Source organism: Dinoponera quadriceps, unplaced genomic scaffold, assembly GCF_001313825.1.
Source record: "Dinoponera quadriceps isolate SergipeBrazil2010 unplaced genomic scaffold, ASM131382v1 scaffold1425, whole genome shotgun sequence".
Taxonomy (NCBI): Eukaryota; Metazoa; Arthropoda; class Insecta; order Hymenoptera; family Formicidae; genus Dinoponera; species Dinoponera quadriceps.
Genome location: NW_014555679.1, coordinates 22824 through 40533, shown reverse-complemented (window position 1 = coordinate 40533; position 17710 = coordinate 22824). Strand labels below are relative to the sequence as shown.

The 17710-nt window shown below is 44.2% G+C and overlaps 3 protein-coding genes across 5 annotated transcripts in view; 1 reads left to right on the top strand and 2 right to left on the bottom strand.

Annotated features, from left to right (window-relative positions):
* The first annotated feature begins 291 nt into the window (after positions 1–291).
* LOC106745141 (two pore calcium channel protein 1-like) lies at positions 292–7989 on the top strand. 2 transcript variants are annotated; one of them, XM_014620457.1, is made up of 11 exons: positions 292–701; positions 1385–1602; positions 1976–2140; positions 2234–2359; positions 2861–3168; positions 3256–3536; positions 3988–4206; positions 4279–4398; positions 4502–4841; positions 5403–5704; positions 5785–7989. In XM_014620457.1, the coding sequence occupies exons 1-11, from the start codon at positions 599–601 to the stop codon at positions 6120–6122; spliced, it is 2520 nt and encodes an 839-aa protein (XP_014475943.1). In that variant the 5' UTR covers positions 292–598; the 3' UTR covers positions 6123–7989. The 2 variants fall into 2 exon arrangements, with proteins under 2 accessions (XP_014475943.1, XP_014475944.1); XM_014620458.1 differs by lacking the exon at positions 292–701 and adding an exon at positions 1055–1073.
* Positions 7990–8022: 33 nt separating this feature from the next.
* The window catches only part of LOC106745144 (mevalonate kinase), a 29288-nt gene continuing 19600 nt past the window's right edge, over positions 8023–17710 (bottom strand). Inside the window, exons 1-4 of one of the 2 annotated variants that reach the window (XM_014620461.1) lie at positions 17295–17704; positions 10987–11081; positions 9129–10289; positions 8023–8376 (exon numbers count right to left, since the gene is read on the bottom strand). In XM_014620461.1, the coding sequence (XP_014475947.1) occupies positions 8116–8376; positions 9129–10037 (1170 nt within the window). In that variant the 5' untranslated portion in view covers positions 10038–10289; positions 10987–11081; positions 17295–17704 and the 3' untranslated portion in view covers positions 8023–8115. Of the gene's footprint in view, positions 8377–9128; positions 10290–10986; positions 11082–17294; positions 17705–17710 lie in introns of those variants that run through there. The other variant, XM_014620462.1, reaches the window with a different exon arrangement.
* Positions 12895–15174, bottom strand: LOC106745142 (probable dolichyl pyrophosphate Man9GlcNAc2 alpha-1,3-glucosyltransferase). The gene is made up of 2 exons (XM_014620459.1): positions 14883–15174; positions 12895–14635 (listed from the first exon to the last, which is right to left on the bottom strand). Exon 2 carries the CDS (start codon positions 14623–14625, stop codon positions 13024–13026), a length of 1602 nt encoding a protein of 533 aa, XP_014475945.1. The 5' UTR covers positions 14626–14635; positions 14883–15174; the 3' UTR covers positions 12895–13023.

Sequence of the window (17710 nt, the reverse complement as noted above, 5' to 3'; positions counted from 1 at the left end):
GTCATATCGGCGGAACACAAGCAGATAAGGAATCTACTTGACGGAAGAATCATAATTACCACAACAATCATCGCGATGATATTCCCAGGAACTCGCGATTCGCATATTGTTAATACGTTCATCGGATAACGAGCGTTGTGAGTAGTTACGGGCCGCGCATGCGCATCGGCGAGCGCGCGCTCCGTTCAATCGCCGAGGGTGCAGGAAGGTGCACTGAGAATGCGGTGGAAACAGCTGAGTCCCGTTACTCATCGTCGTCCGCGACACGGAACGTATGTACGCACCGCGGTAGACCCGTTGGTGTCTAGCATCGCGTCTTGTCTCGTTGCATTTGACATGTCGCAGACGCGTCGATGTGAGCGCAACATCGCGCGCCCGCACGCGCGTATATACGCTCCCGCACGCGTCAGGTCGTCCAGTCGGCCGTCGTCGCGCCGGAGTCGTCTTTCGGCGCGTTGAGGGAACGCCAGCTCGTCGCCGACAACGTAGCGGACTGTCACGCGCCTGGTGTGTGTGCACGTGTGTGTGTGTGTGTGTGCGCTGCTGGTGTGATTGAGTGCGAGACAGCGCGCGTCACGACGCCGCCGCGCGCGTCCCGATGTCCTCGTCGTCGCGGCCCGGCGAGCACGATTACCAGCGATTTGACGACAATGACACGAGCCTGCCGCTCGAACAGGAGATCTCCAACGGCTCGAGCCGACGTGAGTCGTCCCGTCTTTGTATTCGTCGTTCTCCCGGATCCACCTACTGTCCTAATTCCCTGGAGCTGATCTGATAACGAGATTACGAAACACGGCCTCTCGCGGCTGGAGCGACGCGCGTTCTCTCTAATTAGAGAAACAATACATGTGTAATACACGCGTTTTTCTATGAAGTGGATGTGTGTTGTAAGGAGGAATCTCGGTTCCGTGAGACGGGCGTTGACAGCCCGTCGTTAGCTGTCATTCGTGGCTTCTCTCATGGAAGAGTCGTGCGCGCTTGTGCAACGGTTGTTCAGTCGGGATTTGCTTTATTATATCTGGAGCATTTGTAAAGATGCTGATTTATGAAAATGTGCTTATATATATTTATATGTATGTATGTATGTATATATATATGTATGTATGTATGTATATATATATATATATGTATGTATGTATGTATGTATGTATTAGGTCCATATTCTAAATTCATTTTTATCGATGAAAGTATCCCTAAAAGTATCTTAGGAATCCAGTTGGCTGAAAGGCCGCGTTTAAGGCATTTTTATTTTCAAACTTTATTTTTAAAGCGAGTGCAAAATATGAATCTTAATATATTGATTGTATGCGGCTTCCCATGGAAGTAATATTGTGAGAGCTTACTGATATTGAGGATGAATACAAAGTTTCGTGTTTTCTTGTAGAATACGGCTCTATGCTGTCCTCACCATCCACAGAGAGTCACGTCAGGTCGTCGTTTGACACTGCTAACAACACTACTGAGCTGAATAGTAAATATGAAGCGACCGATACAGGAACCGGAAGCATGACTGAGAATGTAATGTTCACCGCACGCGACGCATCTCCGGACGTGGACATGCACTGGGAGATGAATTACCATGAAGCAGCAATATTCTTAGAGGTAATTCATGCATCGATCTTGCACATATCTGTTTCGACCGGCGATATTTGCTCATTAGTGCGCGGAAACGTGTGCATATGCACGAGCCAAAGATTGCGTTCAGTTCATTGTATCAATTATTTTTTCAAGGATACCTATTATGTTTTCCACTACTGCATATATACATAACATGTGTTACGTAATATTCAGAGGCATGTTTCTCTGCGCATTGTGCGAGTGTCAAGCTATTAAATACTATTGCGTTGTATGACAACTTAACTTACAATAAGTATTTTGGTAAAAATAAGTGATTTTATAAGAAACGATTTTAATTGGATTGTAATATGTATTCTCCAATTGTAATGCTAACTCGAGCGTTTGCGAACCCTTTCAGGAAGGTAGGAACAATGAAAAATTCGATTCTCATCCGAGGCATCCCGAGGATTTGCCGGCGTATCTCTTGGTTCACAACAGGTGGTACAATGGATTGGATTTACTGACTTCACTGATCCTTCTGTCTCTGGCGTTCGTTGAGGCGCCTGCTTTGCCACTGTTTAGAGTACGCGTTTGTACATTTGTAATGTAAAAAATACATGTCGTACAATTTAATTCATTCAGACACATATCGTCGTTCATACGCGTTGCTTCTCAGGTGCCGGTCTGGATGCACGGTTCGATCGAATTGCTCGCCTTGATTACCATCGGCGTGCAACTGGCTTTGAAGTTGAGATGGACCGGCTGGGCCACATTGCTGAAGCACAAACGTACGACGCTGAAGGTAATAAGAGGAAGGAACTTGAGCGCTACGCTACGGCGCCGAGAAGGCGAAGAACAATGAGCCCGGCTAGAAAGAGAAAGAGAGATATTCATTGTTGAATATTGAAAACAGAATATTTGCATAATCAGATACGAATTGTTGCTCGTCCCAACAGTTGTCACCGATAATTATTCACGCTTATTACACAACGGTGCAGGAGTATCAGACAAGTAATCACGCATTCATTATCGATCAACGACCGCATCATCGTGATGAGTAATTGATGCTGCAATGAATATGCAATGACTTATTAGCTTACTTACATAATGAGCTATTAAATTACGAATACAATGTCATACGCATTGCGGCGTGAAAACTCCTCGTGAATTCAATTCGAACGAGCGGAAGATAATACGCGACGCCGGCACACGCGAGAACCGGGGATGTTAATCGGATCTTATCGATTTCCTAACGTCAACGTCCACGCACGTCCACACATCCGTGAATTTCCCTTTGTTACAGTGCGTCACGCTGGCCATCATGTTTCTCGAGGCCCTGACCGTCCTGGTGCGGCAATCCTCGCATTTCCGCGTGACGCGCGCGCTAAGGCCGATTTTTCTGATCGACACCAAATACTGCGGAGGCGTGAGGAGATTCGTGCGGCAGATACTCCTCACGCTGCCGCCCATCCTGGACATGCTCGGCCTCCTGTTCTTCTTGATCACCGTGTACATGACGTTGGGCTACTACATGTTCAGCGAGATGAACCGGAACTTTTCCACGTTGCAAGACAGTTTCGTCAGTCTCTTCGTTCTGCTCACCACCGCCAAGTGAGTACGGGCCGCGCGAGGACCATTCTGATCGGCGATACTATGCAAAGAGGAATCTCTAATTAACGTCTATCACAACTCCCGCAGTTTCCCGGACGTAATGATGCCGTCGTACTCGCGGAACAAGTGGTACGCGATATACTTCGTGTCTTATTTGTGCACGATGCTGTACGTGATGATGAACCTGATGCTGGCGGTGGTGAACGAGACGTTCACGTTCCGCGAGCGTGACAAGTTCAAGAAGCTGTTCCTGCACAAGAGGAAAGCGTGCCAGCACGCTTTCAGGCTCTTAGTCTCCCGACAGAACCCCGACAAGATGCGATTCCGCCAGTTCGACGGCCTGATGCGCTACTACGCGCCGAACAAATGTGTGTATACAGGATTAACGTTGTCCCCTTTCTAGTAGAATACAGTAGCTTGTACCGAACGCGCGCTGTAACGACGCTCTCATGCAGCTAATGCGCTTATGCGACACGCTTAGAAAGCAGAAAGAGAGCGGGTTCGACGTTACGCGAACGGCACCACCTTATGCAACTCGTATACACGGCGTCATGTCTGCCTTACCACTTCCCAGATCGGAAATTGCATGATTTTCATGTAATTTACATGTATGCACATAAGATCGAAATCGTTATAATCAGAGGCATTTGAATCCTACCGTTGTAATTAAGATTCGCTTATACGATTTTCGATCTTACGCATACCTGCATAAGAGTGAAAATCCCGTAACTCTCGATCTAGCGATCAATAAGGCGTGCATGAAGCAGTGTGTCCTAATGACTTGACAATATCTGCAACGACTGTGTATGCATTTTATAGCCACGAGAGACATTGTATTAATGTTTTGTCACATGAACGTGTCGGGCAGTGGTGCCTTGAATTGCGAGGAATTCCTGTCGATTTATGACACGACGACACTCCAATGGGAATTGCAATACTCTAACATACCGTGGTACCGCACCACGTGGTGGCCCCTGCAAGTGTTATGCACGGGCGCTCACATCGCCATCAAATGGCCGTATTTCGAGACGCTAGTGTGTGAGTATACATGCGTGATGCGTGTCAATTTATTGCATGCTCCTTGATCTTATAGTCCGTGATCTCTCGCAGATGTGACCATTATCGGCAATTGCGTCGCTATAATAGCGAGGATAATAGAGCCGAGCGATAGTCTCGAGGAGTCGGCACACGGATTCGCCGCTTCCTGGGACACGTTGGTCTTCGGAGGAAGTGAGTGAGCGTTTCTCCCGCGAGATCCTAGTAGATTGGAGAGTCTCGTGGAAGAGTTCCCTTCAAGTTCTTCCCAAGCATGCTAACATATACGCATTTGCAGTATTCGTGGCCGAAGCATTGTCGAAGGTATTGGCTCTCGGTGTGAGGCATTACTTGAGCTCCGGATGGAATCTCTTCGATTTGGGAACGTCGGTGATGATGCTCGTCGCCGCGTGCGCCCTCATCTTATTCCCATCGGCCACGTTCTTGGTTCTGTTTCGACCTCTCCGAACGTTGAGACTGTTCAAGATAAAGAAACGCTACCGGGACGTCTTCGGCACCCTCGTCATCTTGTCTCCGCAGATGTGCTCGACGGCGATTGTCATGCTGGTACTGTACTACTTCTTTGCGATCATCGGTATGGAAATGTTCGCAGGATACGATATGCGCAACTGCTGCAAGTAAGTTTCCAATTTTAAGTCCGTAACATCTCGAGAGTGACTCGGCGTTTATTCGATTAAAAGATTCAGTCTAATAATTCAGGCATGACGAAACATATTATTGACAAATGATCCCCAAAAAACCGACAATAATCGGCACGAACACAATTGACTTTGTTTTCTTTAAATTGGATATTACTGAATATTATTGAATTTTATTTGAATATTATTTTGAAGAAGTTAACTAGTCTGTTCTAAATGAAAAAACCTGTAATTTAAATATCCTTTTTATTTCTAAAATTTGTTTTTGTTTAAGAGGAAAATCTGGGATATTCTAATATCCGGGGAATATATTGCAATGTAGATTAATTGCATTCAAGTATTGTTTTCATTTTATTTCATTAAACGCGTTTGCAAAATACAGAATTTAATTTCTGTTTTTTTTTTTTTAAGAATTTTATTATATTTGAATATAACTAAGATTTTGACTAAGAATTTGATTTGAATAATTGCATTGAAAGCGATCTAATGATTGAGTTTTAACTGATGCTTCAAGATAACCTCCTCTCCTTTTCTCGACAGAAATACGACCGTCGAAGATTTCTACGAGTATTCAGCTAATGGCAGCACGGCACTGGGATATTACTATCTCAATACATTCGATAATCTCATAGCAAGCGGCATGACGCTCTTCGAATTGACGGTCGTTAACAATTGGTTCATACTAATGAACGCGTATGCGTTCACCACAGGGATGTACACGAGGATATATTTCATGATATTCTACCTGGTAACTATGATCGTATTGACTATCGTAGTATCCAGTTTCCTCGAGGCTTTCCGATTTAGGATACAGTATAAGAAGTCGACTTCGAAACACGACGGTAAGCACTATGCGGATCCGGCTGACGTTCGCGATTTTTTCGCGCATATGTATACATCTTTATTATATCTTCCCTTTCAGAAGAAAAGATGCTTCACGAGGAAGTGGAATTAAAGTGGAACGAGCTGCAGTGCATAATCGAGGACTTCCAGACGCTGGAAAACCTGCGGAACGCCTTGGTCGTCGGCGGAAGCACCATGTTCGTTGGCTCGCGACCGCGAACGCGAGAAGTTCTGCAGCGGAAGATGTACACGCACGAGATAAACGAGTGGGTGGCGGAGGCTAAGCTGGAGGAGAGGCAGTACGTATCCAGCTTGACGCACGAGGGCGGAGGCGATGACGGCAACACCGACACCGACCGTCTAATGTTGAACGGCAATTTGCGGCATCAAGCAAGTAACAGTATATGTGCTCGGTAAAAATATCGATACTGACACATATAACTGAGATCATGAATTTAATTTATAATTCTCGCTTAAACATTCTGAACAGAACGCACTGACGAGACGATACTAAAGACCGTAGGCAAATTTTTGTGCGTGTCGAGGGGCCCTTCCTGAAGGTAATACCGGAGGTAATTCAAGAAGGATGACATTACCGACGATTTTTATTCATTTGATATATTTAGATATTTGTGGTATAATTGGTATTAATTTTAAAATTTGCGATTATGATGTTCCATCGATACAATGAAGTGTATTCAACATTCTTGTGAAACTGCATTTTTGCAGTTATCATTTACGCTCGTTCGACACTAATTTACCGCAAATTTATCGACTGGAGGTTATTGGACAGCGAAATCTTCACGCAAAATTCCGTGAAATCAATGGGTCTTGATTATTACCTCGGTCGATGCAGAATATGAATGCATTCGTGAAAATTCATTTATCGTTTATTCATTACACAGCAAGAGCGGCTTGTTTAGATATTTAAATGACTTGAATATGTACATGTATGTAGGGGGGATTGATGCACAGCAAATTAGGTGGCAGATCTTTTTCTCTTTTAGTGATAATATAGCGGAGTATTTTTTGGTGATTTATAGCGACAGTGGATAGTCTTCAAATTTTTTAACGAATGACGTTAACTTCCTTTATATATTTTATATCATATAAGCTAGCTCGCGATTGAAAAATGGTAGAAAAATGGTCGTAAAAAAGAAAGATTTCGTCTTAGAGAAATTAATCTTTACTTAGGAATGTGTTAATCTCGTCGCGACATCGCGCGTCAATTTCCAAGTGTGTAATAAACTGGTGCAGCAGATATTAACAACGCATCAATGTCACGATAGCCTAACACGGTATATACACATAGTTGGACACTAGTTATCGCAACGATGTATTGTAACGACACATCGTCGTTTTTATATATGATTTTGACAGAGAACTCATGAGAACCTGCAACTTCGTTTTATAGACTGTGACAATTTAGGAGCGGCTTCACCTTAGGTACTCGATCGAGGCATATCAGAACAGAGTCGGCTCGACGGAAGCGCGGTTTCTCGAGCGGCGTTTCGCGATTTCGCTTTCGCTCGTCAGGGTATCGATCGTGTAACTTTATTCCTAAGACAGGAATGGGAAAAGTAACATGTTTTCACATTAGAAAGCTCACATTTTTACGAGTTCATGATCAATCCCCAGCCAAAGCTGCCAGATCGTGGGATTTTTGAATCATGATTCACGCGATGGAAGGATTTACGTTACGCTACACGAATATAAACTACGCTTGTTTAGAACTTCAAGGAAAGAGTTACTAAAAAGAGCGTAGCTTACATACCTCGTGTAGCGTAACGTAAGACTACCAAAATATGAAATACGATTCAGAAATCGTATCTTGAATCGTATCACAATCTGGCATTTCTATCCCCAGGCGGTCATGAATCTCCACCACTAGTGAATTCGTGTAAAGTGTAAATTTTCTAATTTGAAAACATTCGGAATTTTCACCTTTCACGCGTTTAGAGGAAAAATTACGCGACCGATACTCAGCTCTCCTTACGAAACGGGAAAATGAGATTTCTCGATGTAGAACTCGGAAGTCGCGAAGACGGGGAGCGGAATGGCGAATCCTCGCCTCCCTCGAGCCGATTCCGCATATCACGCGCATCCCTATGCCAGTTATTTTTAACATAGTTCAGTTATTTATAACGTAGTAATCGACATATCTAACGTTGATGCGTATTTTACTAGCGACCGATTGTTTCATCGTTATCTTTCCATTTGCAATGTGATATTCTGCGTATTTATTTAATAAAAACGTACTTTATATTTTATCGCCGTTAACTTATGGAATGTATTATTATATAGTATCTCTCTCTTAGACTTATAATATTGTATAATTTATAGAATATATCGTTGTATAATACTATCGGGTTTTCTCCGTTTTTCCAATGTGTGATAAAAAGTCATTATATTACTCATCAATCTTCACCCCGCTGCAGCCTATCTGGGTCATTGTGACCTTGAAGCCTTCCGCTGTTAATTTTTGCGAGATGCTCGAGATGGTTTCCTGCGCGGTGTCCGGCGGGATCAAGATATACGCGTGTCCACCGCCGCCGGCGCCTGTTAGTTTCGCCCCCAGTCCGCGTTTCCGCGCCTCGTCGCAGATCCTGTCCAATGACGGATGCGACACTCCCAGTGTAGACAGTAAGTTCTGATTCATGTTGATGAGAAACTGCAAGAGAAGCGTGCGTCAAGAAACGCGTACAACGCGGCTTAGGATCTCGGAAAGAAACGGTAATACGGAGGCGATCTATATCTTGAAAGAGAAGGAACCGATGTCTGCTTGTTCAGGCTTTTCTCATTGAATGAGAAATCTTAAAATTGATATTCCAGGCTGGTATCTTAGGCTTTCACGATGTGAAGAAATACTTCGGTTGGCTTTCGAGTTAACTCGCCCATCACACAGCAAAAAACAATTTGTACTTGTGTTAAAACCGGTCCTTGTTAAAATTTTCATGTCAAGTTTTTAACATACCTGTATGTTAACTTAACATATTGTGCTTGTTATCGCAACATTTTGTGTTGTGTCGATATTCAACATGAGTAAGTACCAAAATAACACATTTTATACTTCACAGTGTCGATTAACGCATCAATTTTGTGTTACCTTTCACCGTATTTCACCTTGTGTTAAATTAACACGAAAATTTGAGTAGACCGTTTGGGACATGTGAAATGTGTTCAATTTAACGTCAAATTTTTTTTACCGGATTTGTCCCCGACGTTTCGGAAATCTTAGGATTCATCGGACACCTTCGAATTCCGAGAGACCAAGATTCACGCTCGTACTGCGAAGAAGGGCCACTCACAGACTCGCGCATTTCTTCAGGCGCAAGATCGAGGAGGGGGGGGAGGGGGGATGTGCGAAATGGTATTTCTTCTTTCAAGATACAGATCACACGAAGGCCACTGTCGATCACTCACCACCAATTCTTTGTATTTTAGGAGAAGAGACTCGCCGGAGAGATGGTGAATGGCTTCGATCACTTGGAGAGCCGCGTGCGATATCCCATCGATGGAGAACAAAAGGGGATTGACGATCGCGGGATACTTGGACTTCAGCTCCGCTATCATCTGCACTAACGCCTTTGTGCTCCGTTCGATTCGAGTGTCGACCAGCAGGATCCTCAGGCTCGGCACTTCGGCCATGGGTTCCATCAGACTGCCTTTCTGGAATTTCACGATCGAGCCGAACGTGCAGATGGACGTGTCGAGGCCGGACGGGTTGTTGTGCATGATCTTCTCGCAGTTCTGGGCGTACTGCGAGATCTGCGTCAAGTCGAACGTGCCGAGGCCCGTGCCGACGATGCCTTTCTGCAGCCGCGACCACTGATAGAAACAGGTCGCGAGGCACACCGAGAACGACGCCGAACTGCCGAGACCTGAATTGATCGACAGGCACGTGTCCAAGTGTATGCGGAAGGGTTTCAGGACGACCTGTTCCTCGTAGGAGACGAGAACGAGCGCGTAAAAGAACACTTCCAGGCTCAACGTTTGCCGAGACGTGGTGGCACGGTCGATCGTGGCGACGAATTGCCGCACCTTGTCGTACAGCAGATTGTGGTCCCCGCTGCGGTAGTCGAAACTAAAGCTGAAGAAGAAGTCCTTGATCTTCTGCAGCGGCACGCTCAGACACAGGTCGACCTTCGGCAGCGAGATTTCAACCATCCGCTCCGCCGGCTCGTCGGGCACTTCGGTGAACTCGAGCATCACACGCTGGTCCAAGCTGGCCGCCAAGGCGAATTTCTCGTACACCACCGCGTGCTCACCGAACAGGATCACCTTGGCGGGCGCCGACACTTTGAATCGATGCATCTTGCTCACGGGTAACATCTCGTTAAACGAATTCTTCGCGAATCACCGCGTGTCTATCTCTAACTCTTGTAACTTGGCGGAATCAACGTCACACGAGTCTCAGTCGATTCTTCTTTTTCTCTCTCGATCTCTCAATATGTGGCGTCCATCGGCACTTTCGGGGGATGCTTCTCTCGCGATTCCTTCCCGCGGTTATGGCGCGTGTATCTCAATCGTCTCTAGCTCTTCCTTCTGGGCCGCACACGCGAGGCTGGATTGCTTAATATTCGACTGTTCAGAGAATTTATAGTTAGTTTTTCTCACACAAAAAAAAAGTGTTGGATTCGAGTGAAAAATTACTCAAATATTCGTTAGGCTTTTTAACAAAAGGTGACCTCTTATGACTTTGACAGCGTATTCGATAATTATCTCGGGATTCGTAGTGCGAAAGTAGAACGGATAAAAAAATGTACACCCTATTTATTAAACTTCTTTTGTTAATAACTTTTTAATAAACAATGAATGATGAGTAAAAACCTTTTAAATGTTACTCAGAACTTAAATGATTCTCATACAGCACAGAAGCTCGCAGCAATATTGCTGCATGTATATGACACAAACCTGTGTTTTCCTCTTAAGTATATACGATGCCAGAAAACTACTTATTTAGGAAACTTCCTTTATCAATACTTCTTAACAGACTGGCGGTTAAATCTACCGAGTTATTCAGGAGGATACGTATATGTTAAGGTTATAAGATGTGGGATCTCCTTTTGTAAATATTTACCTAAGCAAATTTTACTTGAACCAGGTAAATATTTCACTTGGATAATTTACTTGAAAAATATTTCACTTATGAATCAAATAAATATCACTTTCTAAGAAGTATTGGGAAATTTATTCGCTTAAATGTAGCCCTTTTTTCTGTGCAGCAGAGGAAATATCGACATGCATGTTACACGCGTAACCCGAGAGAATGATTTGTCACCTGCTACATTGATTCAGGGTAGTCGCTTCCGATTCGTCACACACCATGCGTATCGAGCATTTAGCGCCGTTGCCGCCGAAATAATCTAACGTTTCCTGCAACATGAACGTAATGCAAACGATACACTGTACGTACACAATTGCGAGATGCAACGAGAAGGCGACGCGACGTGACTTCTACGCGACTGACTAACCTGCCGAGCGCGCGTGCGAGCGTTACACTGCCTCCAGCATGTTAACTGCCATGAAGAATCGAGGCAGTTTAACCGACAACTTGTGACCGAAAATAATATAATATCGGCATATCTCACTGATTTATATATAACGTAAGCTGCGCTTGTACGCAACAAAAACTAAATATGCAGCCGACAGAGTGGTAATAAAATGAGTCGACGAATATATGCATCGTGAATTGAATCCATTCGCCGCATTTTTAACACTGTGAAACTTCAGCTAAGCGTTGACCAATCGTTGAAAGTCGGCGCGGCAGTAAATGCGTTAATATTAATTCAAATGAGAGGTGCTATGCTCCGCAGAGCAAAGTTCGAGGTCTTCTGTGTGAAGCATATAATACTTTTCTTTTGTTACATTGTATGCAAAGTACAGATGTAGCAATGATAAATAAGTTAATATATAATATGTCGCGGTATCTTCCTACCATTAGTCGCAATAGATCCTAATATTTTTCAATTTGTTCTTCGCTGTTTTTTTATATATTTTAGTGTCTGATCTATTCCTATAAGCACATAATAGAATATTATATAGATATTATTATATAGATCTTAGAATATTATATAGATATTATTCAATATTAAAATAATATTCCTATAATATTCTAAGAACATATAATGTTTTTTAATATTATAGGAATGTTTTATTAATATTATATGTCCACTTCACATAATATTCTTGGCTTATTATAAAAATGTTCTTAGAATATTAAAAAAAAGAATAAAATAATAATAATATAGAAAAAAATATATATATATATTCTTATAATTCTTTTTAATATTATATCATCATTAATATTATACCATTTAATATTATATTATATTCCTTTTAATATTATATCAGACATTTATATTTAAATGTTAAATGTTAAATATTAAACAAAAATTATAAAAATGTTTCGGCGAATATGTTCAAAATTCGCACACTTTATATAATCTCTTACGTGTAGGCATGTGCGGTACATGGAAAAAGTAAGAAGTAAAATAAGTGATGAATCATAGTTGTTTATGGCTCGATCGTATAGAAAATAATTGCTCAATTTTATTCTGTATTTTTTTATTAGCCTGTGGTCTTTATAGCTGAACTGGTTGTTTTAGTTCAAGAAAATTATACACACTGAAGCGTGAGAATGTTGTACGTACGCTTCATACACTTCAATGTATATACAAATTGCTTGAACTGAGCAGTCAGTTCAGCTTTAAACAATAGACCACTGAATTTGCATTACATACGGTCTGTTGTTTTCACTAAATTACTGTGCACTTAATGAACTTGGAAAAAGACAGATACGTAGTTAAAACCTGGATTGCGTTTAAGAGCGTTTTCAGCCGCTGTTGCGGCAGTTATTATTCTATATTTTATGTCTAGTAAATGATAAAAAAAGAATGGCACAATAACACGCTGATAACACGCAGTTCTGGTGAAAGAAAGAGAAGAGAGTAAACTAGTACGGCTGGTTCAACAAAAAAGAACAAAGCAAATATAAAGCTGCTTTTCCTGCAATCCTTGCTTCTCAACGTTAAAATTTAAGATCACACGTTGGTCATGGAAAATTTTCCATTATCATCTGGAAAACTTGGAGAAGTCAAGGAATATCAAAATTTACTTTCTGTGACAACCTTGTATTGCGACAAACGGAGACTTAATAACGCCATAAAAAAGTACCAAGTAACATATATTATTTTCGTGCATTCCTGTTTTATTTACAATGACTTTTTCATTTTTAGTTTCAATCACAATTCACATGCTTCTCATGCTCAACGATCCGGCGTCGACGTAGCGCGAGCCGACTCATTTATTTTATCATTTATTCATACTTCACGCACTTCCCGCAATTCCTCCCTGACGCCGACAGTTGGACGTAATTGAAGTACAGAAAAAAGATAAGAAAATGACCACACGAATACACCGATACTAAAAGTGGAAACAAATCGGGATACCTCTCGGGTGGTTTCACGCACCTGCTGCCGACGGAGAGAATCAACGCGCCCGAGAGCGAAAGATAAAACACGGCGAGGAGCCAGGATCTCTTAAAGTAACCCGGCAAGTGCGAGGAAATCCCACGCTCTTTATTTCGCGCCACGAATCTGCGCCTTGAACCTTCCGATTCGTTTCTATTCCGGCCACTGGCGGCTTCGTCCTTATCAAACATGTCAGGCCACATCCAAGAAACAGCTATGAAATAGATAGCCATCGTGAGGACGTAAACCAAGTACAGATCATCTTTGATAAACAACGGTAGCATGCTGAAGCTCGAGATCAGGAGGAACCAAAAGCACGGAAGGGGATCGTTGTGAAAGTGTAGCAGAACCGGCACGGCGGCCAGGAGAATCGACTTCTCGTGAACTTGGTACGAGAAGAGGAAGAAGGCCAGAGCGGAATTGATGAGGGAAACTACAAACGCGTCCCTGCCGGGCGACCGGTACAAATGCGCACAGCTCGGTGCAACCGCACACGTCGTCGCCGCCAGGCAGATCCTGGCGAGCTCGGCGTTTGTGAAGGTCTCGCGTAACTTGTAGACGACATTGATCGCGCACCAGACGTTGGCGACCTTGTCTTCGAATACGCCTCTGGCGAACGGGAACAGTCTGAGCACCGCGCTGACGAGCGAGTCTCTGCTACGGAGAAACGGCATCCAGATGACGCAGAACGTCGCCAATACCGTGAGCGAGACGCCCGTCAGTCCTACGAATCCACGATAATTCCAGGACCGTCGTCTGTAGGTGCCGAGAACGTAGAAAAAAAACGGCAGGGCGTGGTAAAGCTCCATTTGCTTGTAGTTCAACGCCAAGACGAACAAGACCGAGCTGAATGCGAACGAGTTGCGAGTCAGCGTGGCCGCAGCGGCAACGAGGAGACCCAGTGACACACAGTTGTACTGAAAATGTCCGTGGTCTATGATTATCAGTCCCGGGTATATCAGCGCGGTCATAAGGACGAGGCATCTCGTCCCGAACTTGTCGCAGTCTCTCGACTTCTTAATCTGAAGACGCTCGCACAGGCACAGATTCATCGCGAAGTAAGCCACCGCTGGTATGTAAGTGAGGATGTCCGCAAGCAGGACGGTCAGTCTCATGAAATGTTTATGCGCCACGGTCTCGATTCCCCTGGACTCGTGCAGTCTCACGAAGGAAGGATCGACGATGTTCGCGATGTGACCTAACAGGAGGCTGTGGTATGCCGTCAAGGGCGGGTAATCTAATCCCCAGTACTGCAGGTCATTGTCGGTGGTATTGGTGTACCACTCGTTCACGGGCAGATTCAACGTGATCTCCTGCCAGTGGCGCTGCGCCTCATAATCCCCGTACATCGGCGGCTCGCCCTCTCCGCTGTGAGGATGGAAAGTAACGCAGCATCTCAACAGAATGGCGCAAAAGAGGATCAGGACGATCTTGAGCTTTCCCTGCATGTTGCGTTCCCTACAGCACGAGCGGGTCCTCGTTGGAATGCATAATTTTCTTAAGTATTGTATGTTTACACGGTTATTTCTACGGTATATACATATATATATCTATCGCTCCGAGGTCTATTCTATCCTCGAATCGAAAGTGATCGGCAACTATTGCTGGTTTCTGGTGAAATTGTCAGGTTATCGTGTTGCGGTTAACGTTACGTATGCAAGTAGAAAGAACAGGAAATGAGGTCAAGAAGGCGCGTTCTACGTACCACTTTCCAAGCTCTCAGTACATCAGTCAATTTCCCTCCAATGTATTCCTCGGTATACGGCATATTCATTCGTAATAACCGTTACGAGCGGGTACCGCCGGTTACCACGCAGTCACCCGATGCCAATGGCTGATTAGAGTGACTTGATATTTATTGTAAATGCACTGAAAATGTACAACTTGTACACTATAGATTCTCGGTACCGGGAACATCAGAACGCAACCTAGATAAGCCTCTTTATCGCGCATGCAATGCGATCCAACGATAGTCCAATATTAAGTCACGCCATACGGTATGTTTTCTTGATAGTCTAGTGAGATGTAGTAACATACTAGATAAGTTGGACCTCTGATTGGCTAGTTTTTAGTACGTTACTAAATCAAGAAACCAACATCGTCTAACGCGAGCTTTCGCTGGTATTCATAGTTGAATTTTATGTCAAAACCGTCTTAAGTTCATTTTCAGGTGTTTCATAGCCAATAAAATGAGCCGTACAGCATCTGAAGATATACTTAAGACGGTTTTTGATATAAGATCTGATTATAAATGTCGGCCTTTGACTAGATACGCCATCTAAGATTGCACGTGTGTCCACCCAACTATGTATCCAAATTCTTTCCGCTTTTGTCGGTAACGTAGATTCTTTTGATTAGTATGTATAGGCGCTTTCGATTTACGACTCGACCTAACTCGAGCAGCGTTCGATAATTGCTACAGTATTGCAAACTGTAGTATACGCAAAGCCCGTATCAGACTATGGATTAAAGATTGAGATAGAATTGAAATTCGACCAATCAGTATAGAATTCATTAAATTTCACTAAATTTAAGTTTAGTTAATTTTACATTGATTGGCTAAATTCAAATCAATCTCAATCCCCAATCCGTAGTCTAATACGGGCTTAACATGAATTATAAATTGCAATATTGGGTTATCGGAACATTGCCTGAGTCGGGTTGAGTAGTAAATCGAAAAGGCTATAAACCAAATGAAATATTTCTAAACACGGTTCTAAACTACGACCGCGGAAAGTAATTATCTTTGAAAGATACATAAGGCCAGTCTCACGAACTAGTTAACTTAATTGACCGATTATTCCGCTGAAATTGACCAAACGTACTTATCGTAAGTAGAATTAACCAATCACAGTTGATGCTTAATCGGTAGATTAAATATAAAAGTTGCCAACAATATGTTTAGGAAATCACAAGTCGTTGTGATGATTGGTTAATAATGATCAGTTGTAAGTTTTGTAGTTGTAACTTTTAAATTTAATCGACCGATTAAATAAGTCTACATATAGAGTTTTAAGGCTTAGAGCTTAAATTACCTATTGTAGACTAGGACTTAGCCTTAGGCCGATATTCATAGTCGGGTCTCATATTTAAAACTGTCTTAAGTTTATCTTCAGATTCTTCCTAGTCAATGAAATGAGCCGTAGAACATTTGAAGATAAACTTAAGACGGTTTTAAATATAAGATTTAATTGTCAATACCGGCCTTAGTCTACAATAGATGCTTTAAGTCTTACCGTTTATTCAATTAGGGCGCGTTCGAGGAGACGCTATTTAGCGCTACCGCGTCATTCTATACTTATTGTACATATAAAGAGTAATAAAGGTAGAATGACGCGGTAGCGCTAAATAGCGTCTCCTCGAACGCACCCTTAATAGACAAAATGACGTCACAAAACTTGATTCGATTCGACAGTACTGATAATCGCATTTGGTTTATTTTCAGCACATCACATCCTTCGCACTTCTAACAAAGAATTTTCTCTTTATGCTCTTTTCTGGTATTCTTTATTCAATGATTTAGCGCTTCGAGCGAAAGGCTCTTGCTGCCCCTATTGTGTGGATCCGGATTAACTCCAAACTGTTTCAAACGGCACGCTACTGTGCGCTGCGTGGGCGCATGCGTCGGCGTGCGCCGCGGGCCAATGCGACGCCAAGTGAGCGGGCACACACCTCCGGAGAGCGGCCAATCGGCGTGGGCGAAAAACGCGGCGGCGCGCGTTAATCGGTGTCGAGGCGCGTCGGCGACGGTCGGAGTATTCCGGCGCGGCGCGTTATATTTAAGCCATCCGCGGTCCCGGCTTCAACGACACCGTGTCGGACGGCGCCCGGCGAGAGCGAAAATCAATAATATTCCAGTCCGCGTCGTAAGGTGGTGAGAGGCAGAGAGAGCCGGTCGGTCGGAGCCGCCATTGCCGTGTTACGTTGCTCGCGCGCGCGCCTCTCGTCGAGCCTTTACACGTCTGCCCAATCTCGCGGCGTCGCACGACGACGCGCTAGCAGGACGCGCTAGCGACCGGCTCAGTCGCGCCGCGCGGCTCCCGTGTATGCACGTAAACGCCGTTCCGGGTGCACGTCGCTCTGTGTGTGCGCCGAAGAGAAGAGAGAAGCACCACACCTCGTGCTGAGAGCTCGCCGCACGAGAAGAGCCCCGTACGCTGCCGTCGTCTCCGTCGCCACCACCACCGCTGCCGCCACCACCGCTACCAACGCCGCCGCAGAGCCGACTCCTTGACTCTATTGGGCTACCCGACTCGGCTGCGGCAGGTACCATTTACCACCCCGGGCATCGTCGTCGGTGAGCTGACCCATCGCGCGCGATTGTCCCTCTCTCTTTCCCTTTCTCACTTCCCTTCGCCGTCCTCCCGTCTCTCTCGTTCTCTCTGTCCCACCGGTTCCTGCCTGAAGGAGGAGAAGAGGATCAGGGTAGTCTTCGGCGAAGCGGTCGCGATATCTCGTCTAGGTACCGCGAGAACGCCGCTCTGACGGTTTCTCTCATTCGCTGACTTTCTCTCTCTCTCTCTCTCTCCCCCC

Coding starts and splice junctions, on each gene's coding strand:
- LOC106745141 (XM_014620457.1), top strand. CDS start 599: ATGTCCTCGTCGTCGCGGCCCGGCGAGCACGATTACCAGCGATTTGAC. Junction 1,603..1,975: donor AAGCAGCAATATTCTTAGAG/GTAATTCATGCA, acceptor GAACCCTTTCAG/GAAGGTAGGAACAATGAAAA. Junction 2,141..2,233: donor CTGCTTTGCCACTGTTTAGA/GTACGCGTTTGT, acceptor GTTGCTTCTCAG/GTGCCGGTCTGGATGCACGG.
- LOC106745142 (XM_014620459.1), bottom strand. CDS start 14,625: ATGCAGGGAAAGCTCAAGATCGTCCTGATCCTCTTTTGCGCCATTCTG.